Below are 8604 nucleotides of genomic sequence, written 5' to 3' on the forward strand. Positions count from 1 at the left end.
TCAGCTCCTATCCCCTTGAAATTGTAAATAGATAGGCCTGTCTCCTTATGTTGATGTGAATTTAGTTTTCTAATTGATTCTGATTTTCTTATAGGTTTTGAACTTTTGAACTGACGATGGAGCTGGACTCCGAAACGTTTTCATTCTAAAGAATGGTTAATATTCTGGCTGTTTTCTTTGCTTTTAAATTCCTGGTAAACTTGCGACTTGAGCAATCTAGTAATTTTTATACCAACCTAATGCTACTACCATTCGATGCCTGTAAAATAATATCTGTGTTAATTATCCAGATCTTAATTATTTACTTATATTTTTGATATGCTCAGCCAATTTAGTCATATTGCCTAATTAAATGTTCGATCTGACTCCTATTTTTATGTTATAGGATTTTATGCAATAGAGCTTGAATACAATCGAAAACAAAACTCTGAACTCAACCTTGTACACCGGGCAATATGATTGAAATGAATACGGTATAATATATTATCGAATTAACATCTTGTCAATTTTTTTCCCATAATGCTCCTTCTGAAGTTATTAACGACCAACGTTTTGCTGCAGCACGCCTATCAGTACTGTAAAATGCAATTTAAATTAGTATTCTATTTAAATTAGTTAATATTCATTTTATTGCAACTAGCTTAATTTTGATTTATAAATAAAGTTTATTTACTAACGAATCACTCGTCGAGCTCAAATCCTAGCTGCTCGGACGGAGCTCTTCCGGTCACCACAGCGTGCCGTAGCGCGCATACTTGGCGAGACCTTCAGGAATCTCAGCCAAATTTATTTCCTTGCTTGCGTGTCTCTGAAACGAGCTGACCGATCATCTAGACATTAGGTTTGATCGGAAATATTACATATAATAAGCACAAGGCACTGGGCGGGCTAAAGTCGTAATCGATGCATAAATTCCGAATGCAGTCTGAGGCCCCTTAATGAGAGAACAAACGACAAGGACCTGACTTCGTTTCGGAATTGGACCCGAATTCTGATCCCTGGAATTTGCAGGATCTTGTTAGAACTCGGCTATAGACAATTGGGTCTCCTGGATTTCTAATCGTTGCTATATTTAAAAGCTTCCGTATTTCCGAGGGCGTTTTACTTCTCATAAAGGCATATCAGTCAAATTCATTAAGGTAATAATAATGAATAAAATAAATAGATTACTGAGTCTTATTTATTTAAATGGCGAATTGGATTTTAGGGTAAACTAACTCGTGTTACCAGGAAGCAACGCAGTTGGGGCTAAAAATAACGCAGCGGCCGCGGCTTCCGAGAGACGTTGTGTTGCGTGCTGTGGGAGGTGACAGTTCGAGTTGCTGCTTTGCGACGAGCACTTTTTCCTCTGCTCACGTTGCGTCATCAGGAAATACGGAAGCATTCGTCTTTTTTTCAGTTTGTTCCTGTCGTTTTCAGTCATAAAGAATACATGTATACCTAAGCGAGTCTTTTTTTTTACAAAGTTAGTAATTATTCCATTAGTGATGATTGTGGAGCGAATCAGTTCAAAATTTCCCAATAACTACCAGTGCCCATAAGTTTCTAATTATATGCTGAAACACGAAATCCTTTTAAAAATTACCGTTATTTGGATATGACTATGACCGTGAGGCTGCTAGTGTTTTTGTAAATTACAAAAAATATGGAAGATGAACTAATAGAACAGCTTATCGACCACCTTCCTCCTGCCAAATCTTACGGCGAGGCATATAATAAACTTGTAAAAGCTTTCAGAGAATGCGATGTTGATACGTTGTCGCAGTTTTTGAAAATTGGCCTCAACCCTAATGTCACATTATTCGACGGGCACTCACCATTGACTCTTCTCATCAGTTCATCGACGTCAAGCAGATGGCAGGACACAGCTAGGCTGCTACTGGAGCACGGGGCTTGTCCTAACAAACGAAACCCAAAGGGGACACCAGCTTTATCCCTACTTGTAGCCGCTGGCGAGCCCGATCTCGTGTCGCTCATACTTGACAAGGGAGCTGACATCGAGGCAAAAGGTCCAAGTGGTGAAACTGCTCTCATAACCGCAGTGCATTACAAACAAGTACCATGCTTGAAGCTATTGCTTAAGAGAGGAGCCAAACCGAACGTGAGATCCAACGATGGGAACAGTGCCATCATGTGGGCAGCTGGTAGAAGTAATGGCATCGGTTCACCTAAATGCTTGACTGCCATTAAGACTCTGTTGGAGTACGGAGCTGATCCTTCTGTTGCTAATGACAGAGGATACACTCCTTTGATGGCCGCCTCGCTGATCAGAGAGGCTGAAGCCGTGAGAGCACTCACAGGTGCCGGCGCTCAACTAGAATCTAGGGACTGTCGTGGAGAAACAGCGCTCTTTAAATCTGTGTATTCGAACTGTCTCGAGTCTGTGAAGATTCTTGTAGATGCTGGAGCTGATGTTAATGCCTGTTGCAACTTGAAGCGAACTCCTCTTATGGTAGTCAACACATACTCGATTTTAGACACTCTCCTGCAACATGACAGCGACGTGAATGCCAAGGATATTAACGGATTTACAGCTCTTCACCACTACGCTGTTGCTAACTTACCTCAGTTTCTTCGATTGCTCATTATTCACGGAGCAAATATCGAGTCAGTGGATGTTCTTGGGAACGTACCTCTTCAGGTCGCTGTTAGAGCTCGTTCATGGACTAGCATTGAACTTCTCTTAGCAAAAGGGTCCAGAGCGTCAGCAAAAAGCTCTGCGAATGTTACTCTGTTCCATGAGATCATTGTTCCTTTTGATTTTTTCCAAACTATGGACATTTTCCCTATGGTTAATACTCCTTCCCTTCTGCACGAAATTCAAAATTATTTGGCTCCGAGCTCGGAAGTGACTATAGAATTAGTGACAACACTTATTGCTGAAGGAGGGTTGTGTGACGTGGCCACATGTGATGGCGTGACGCCCTTGATGCTCGCAGCGCTGTGCCGTGACCTCGAGTTGTGCCGGGTGCTGCTACAAGCTGGTGCTAACCCTTTCTCTGTAGACTCACATGGAAGAAGCGTCTTAGCGTATGCTTGTAGAGGAGGAGAGTTGTCCATTGTAAGGCTCCTAACTAAGAGAGACTGTCGAGTCAATTGTGTAGACGATGATGGCAACCTGCCAATTTTGTACGCTGCTCAATTTTCCAACATAGATATAGTTTTATTCCTTATTATTGATTTTGCTTTTTATATGAAATACACCGTATATAAAGAAAAAGTGTAATCATTTACTGAATTTTTTTATCCTTGCAGTGCTGATAAACATTGCCAGCATTCTTCGATGATAATTTTAATGTTAACACATTTAACGCGCAACTGTCGCATCCCACTAGTACGAAAACGCGTTGTCATTAACCCCAATAAAGATCATGAACTTTCATGCCTCAGGACAAAGAAATTAACAGGAAAGAAAACAACCAGTAAATTAACATTTCCTCATTGAGAACGTTACCGAAGCCAGTTCCATCATCAGTTTTAAACATTTATAGAATACAGCCTATACAGGTAAAATCAGCAGTGAATATCAAAATACACACAAAAGAACTAAAACCTAAGTAACGAGAACACAACAAACGGAACATAATAACATAAAGATTTAAAATTGCATTAGGATAAGAAATATATGCGCTATCTAGACAAGGTTTCCGTATGCAACAATTCCAAGTTCCTTAAAACACCAGAAGTGGAAGTACGTATGTTTAGGTTAGCTCGAACGGATCATTTTTTACTGAAAATCCTCATTTCAAGATTATAAATTAACATACTTGCTTCAATTTGGGAATCTTGAAAATCTATATGTTAATTTAAATGAATTTTCCCTGATAATATATGAAGTAAAGCCCTGCTGGCAGACCCTCCCTGATACGAATGGTAAAGTAAGAATGGTAAAGTCTACGGAGTTTGCTCCTGACATTTAAGTACAAAATCTGATTTCCGGGTCTGTCGAACTTATAAGTTCGACAGTCCTTATTAGTAAAAAAGTATTTTTAAAAGTATTAGTATTTTACCTGTAGCACAATTATTGTTATTTGTCGTTTTTTTTAATTATATTTCGATCGGGCGTTAATCCGTTAAATAACGTTAATTAGGTGAGAAATGTAGGAGCGTCATCGCTTAATTCTAGTAAAATGCATATAACGATAGAAATTTTTTCATTTGCTTATTTGAGATTAAGGAAATAAGAGAAGAAGATGTAATCTGCTAAGGAAGGTGAAAGTCAACGCGTTAACTTGCATCTTCCTTAGTAGATTTCGTCTTCTTCTCTTATTTCCTTAATCTCAAATAAGCAAATGAAAAAATTTCTATCGTCATATGCATTTTACTAGAATTAATCGATGACGCTCCTTAATTTCACCAAATAATCGTGCTCCCATGAATCGCCAGGAATTGAAACAAGTTGCAATTGAAGAATTGGATAAAATCAAACCGGATACCACTGCAAATCTCATCGAGACTTTTGGAGGTTTTCGAGATGAAAGGACATGGCATTGATAATATATTATTAATGCAACAATGCTAGTATTTTTCAACTGTACGAATAATTGTGTCTGAAGGTGTTGGGGACTTTATGCATGTTAAAACGTTGTAAAATTGCATATTGTTCTGAAAATGTGAAAATTATTTATTGCATATTGCTTAGTTCAATCAAATCTTAGGCTCATACATTCATTAATTTTCAAGCTATTCTAGAAAACATTGAAAAGGAATTGGTGCACGAATAATTTTATTGCTAACTGTAGGTATGCAGCTAAGAGCTGACTATGGTATGTTGATAATATACACTTGGATTCAAAAAGTTTTCGGAAAATGAACTAATTGTAACAGTAGTTCCGTCTTTACCCAAATGGTGTAGGGCAGCACCAATAGTTAATTGTGTGTGACCGAAAATAGTATGCGGTTAATTTCTTCAAATTCTTTTAAGGAAGGTCAATACGGTAAATGGAACGATTTTTCATTAGAAAGTAGTTTGAGAAATTTCGTTAAGGGTAAGGCGGTCGAAGAAAATGGTTGAACTATATATACAAGGCTGCCCATGAACATCTCAGCCTTGCGGATGTCGTGTATTGTTTCGCCTTTGACGTCACCCCAAACAAAATCCATTTTCGTCGGGTGAGTGGATTTTGCATCTCTTTGATTGCTCTTGTTCCTCATATTTACACTTTTGATGCATCTCCTTTAAATTTCAAATCGATATAATATGATTAGTTCTTTCACTGTGCGTCCATTTTACATCGATTATAAACTGGGAAGTAAACCTGCATCAGACTGAAAAATTGAAACGGTAAATGAAAATCAAAGAGATGCATGAATATTAGCATGAAGAAACGTGATATATTAGGGACGCTTCACTTCTAATGACGTTCAGCCTAATGGCCGCCATTAACAACTATTAAATGTCAGTCCATTCAGTTGATCATTTTCTTTTCCAATGATTCAATTAACCACTTTAAATAAGAGCATTTTGATTCGGGCAATGTTTTAAGCAAGACTAGTTGACAACATGAACACTTCAGAGAATTCGAGGAGGTAAATTTTTAATAAAGTTAATTAAAAGAAGCCACTCTTTGAATATAGTTCACGAGCAATATTTACATTTTGAGGTAAGTGTGACGTCACAGGCGGAAGAATACACGACACCCGCAAGTCTGAGATGCGCATGGGTCAACCTTGTATTATTAGTTCAACCATGCTCTGCACCGGTCTATTTCCAACAATGTAACTATGATAATTTTGCTTCGTAGAAAATTGTTTGTTTGTTCGAAAATAACTTCATTCGAATAGTGAATCACGCTATCTAATTATAATTTCGAGCAATAAAATTAACCAATTATGTGCCGACATATTGTAAACCATGGTTGAACTTTACAAGGTTGACCCACGAGGACATCCGTCTTTCAGTTCAGCTTTCTTGTTACGTCACTGAGATCGAAAAACGTAAACAATCCGGCCATTCCCACGATGGATTGGTTGACTGGTTTGATCGCATTTCGATGATTAGCCAATGCCCGTGACTTCACTGAAATCAGTGACCTTACAGACGAACAAGTCTCCTGCGAAGAAAACAACACATCGTTGTCCCTCTCGCCCGCGTTTCGGGCACATGCCACTGAAGCGGCTGAGGGCCACTGAGCGGCCCTATACACGAGGCCAGTAGCGTGAAACATGGGATGAACTGTCGGCCTGTACTGTCCCCGTGTACAGGCACCTAGAGCTGGAGACAAAAAATTATTACGGGAACTACTGTTTTTTTTTTGGCAATTTTGCTATTGAAGAACGTAAAAGAAGATATATTTATCACTGTATATAGTTTTGAATAATCAAATAAATTAATAAAGACGAATCTTGCTTGACATAAAGCATTCATAGATCTTTCTTGATATATGATTCAATCATTTATATAAAGGATTATTATTCATAGTGCAGACTTCCGGTAAAGATATTTTCGCGGATGATGGTTACACCGATTGTAATCTGATGTTTACGGAAAACGGATATCAATTTTGGTGGAGATTCCGGTTGCTGCTGTGGGCCTGTCTCTGGGAGCGCAGCCGTGCAGCACCAATTTTGTGCATCAATAAGCCCTGACTCGAACGCCTTGGATATCTCCGGACACCCACCAATCAGCCGTGAACCACTCGGCTTTGTCTTCTTCCGGCCTCGCATAGAACCTGCCGTGCACCACCTGGCCACCAGGCCGCGGATTGAATCTGACTTCCGGGCATCGTTAAATTACGTAATTTTACGTTCACCGCATCTGAGGTTAGGTTTCAGATAGCATGGTTCTGTTCCAAAATTTATCGTCCTTCGACAAGTGGCCGTTCGACCGAGGGATGGTTCGACCCACGGCCTAGATACGGATGGCATCATGGCTTGAACTTTGAAGTGTTGAAGCCTGAATCCCTGAAAGCTACGTTCGTTATCGTAACGTTCCAAAGGCAGGAAATTAAGGAATCATGATGGCCCATTGCATCCATGGCAGTGGTGGTCTTCGGCAGGCTACCTTGTGGCCAATGAAACATGAAAGGCGGGCCGGGATTCCGGTTACAGCCACCGTGCCACGGTTGAAGACGGATGTAAGTGACTGTGCTCTGTGCTCGGCCGTGCAAATCACAAATAAATATAGTTAATATTTTAATTATAGAAAGGTGTGTGGAGCAAAAGCTTGAGGCTAGAAGCTCCATATCTAAAGAGTAAAGGGTGCCGGTGCATCAGCGTAAGGTAAGGGGGGCAGTTGGTCTATGTCTTATTCAGACGGGGATGCCAGCTCTTCTGCGACTGCTTCAGAAAACCTCTCGGAAACAACCAAACTCCAAAGCATTCACAGGCCAACCCACATTATGGCCACATAGCCAATGCCAATCATTGCCAATTGTTGATAGTCCACTGTGCAGAGAGTGAACGAAGATTTAAAGACCTACGGCGACGCATTATCGGCAAAATTTTCGCCTTCACAAGATCTTGCCGACACATTTAGATTAAAATTCTTGCATTTAATATATTTCTCAGTCTTCAGCCAACTATTTAGAAAAAAAATGCCTAATAGCTCTTAATTAAAAGCCTAATTAAGTAGTGTTCAATATTCAATAGTGTTCTAATTCCAAGCTGTGTCGTATTCCAATTATAGCTCACGCAGCGATTAGAATTTGAACACAAGAGTGTCGGTATTACAAATTAGTAGAGTTAGAAGCGCGGCCAGAATTAGTCTCACAAAATGCCAAATTTAGTCACACACAGTGTCGAAATATATGGATTTGGTGGGTTTGCATTCTAAAGGCTTTTAAATAAATATGGCAACATTTTGTGATATTTCATTGTTGCTGGCGCGTAGTGCGGTGTTTTGAGAGTGACGTAAAGCAAACAACTCGAGTTGAGCGTACTGTGTATTTTTTATAGCCATTCATTTTTTGCTATGACCTTAAAGTGTTGGAATATACCGCGTTTTCCCTAGGCAGTTTTTCTCATTTTTCACTGAAGAAATTAGGAAAAGGTCATAGTGAAAATTGGCCAGATTCACAGACATTTTTGTAAACTCACAGGTAGCTTCTGCCCAATTTTCTACTTGGGGTCTTGAGGTTGAAAATGTTGTCAGGAGATGTCAAAATGAGTTAGATCAACCACTCAGAGAGGCATTTTTGCCTTTTTACTTCCATTTGAACTTTGCATGCTCACAGTATCTTGTAAAGTTGTAAATGTTCACCAGCCCCTTCATCCTTTGTTGTATCTGCTCCACCTTTCAATATTCTTGGAGGCTACCATCCTGTCATTGTCAAAATTTCTCCACATCACAGCTCTCTGCCAAGTTGATAAGATTTTATATGTGGGCTGTCATTTCTGAGGGGAGGCAAAAGGGACCTTATGCAGGGAAATTTCCTCTTGCATTTCTGAGACCCCAAAATTAACAGGTTCCTGTCAAAGTACATATGTTAATATACAAGTTATCACAGTAATCACACCCAATTTCCCCATAATGCTGGCTTGATCCCTACATTTTTAATAACATAAGTTTCTGTCTGGCATTTATGAATGAAGCAGTTTTTTTTATATTTTATGATGACCTTTGATGGCTGCCAGGTATCCCATATCAGCAGCTGGACTGTTCTG

At 39.5% G+C, this 8604-nt stretch overlaps 1 protein-coding gene across 1 annotated transcript; it reads left to right on the forward strand.

The window, feature by feature from the left end:
• Nucleotides 1-1394: 1394 nt before the first annotated feature.
• Nucleotides 1395-3233, forward strand: LOC108679076 (putative ankyrin repeat protein RF_0381). The gene has a single exon (XM_018167598.2). It carries the CDS (start codon nt 1646-1648, stop codon nt 3224-3226), a length of 1581 nt encoding a protein of 526 aa, XP_018023087.1. The 5' UTR covers nt 1395-1645; the 3' UTR covers nt 3227-3233.
• Nucleotides 3234-8604: the final 5371 nt, after the last annotated feature.

Source organism: Hyalella azteca, unplaced genomic scaffold (assembly GCF_000764305.2).
Source record: "Hyalella azteca isolate HAZT.00-mixed unplaced genomic scaffold, Hazt_2.0.2 contig212, whole genome shotgun sequence".
Taxonomy (NCBI): Eukaryota; Metazoa; Arthropoda; class Malacostraca; order Amphipoda; family Hyalellidae; genus Hyalella; species Hyalella azteca.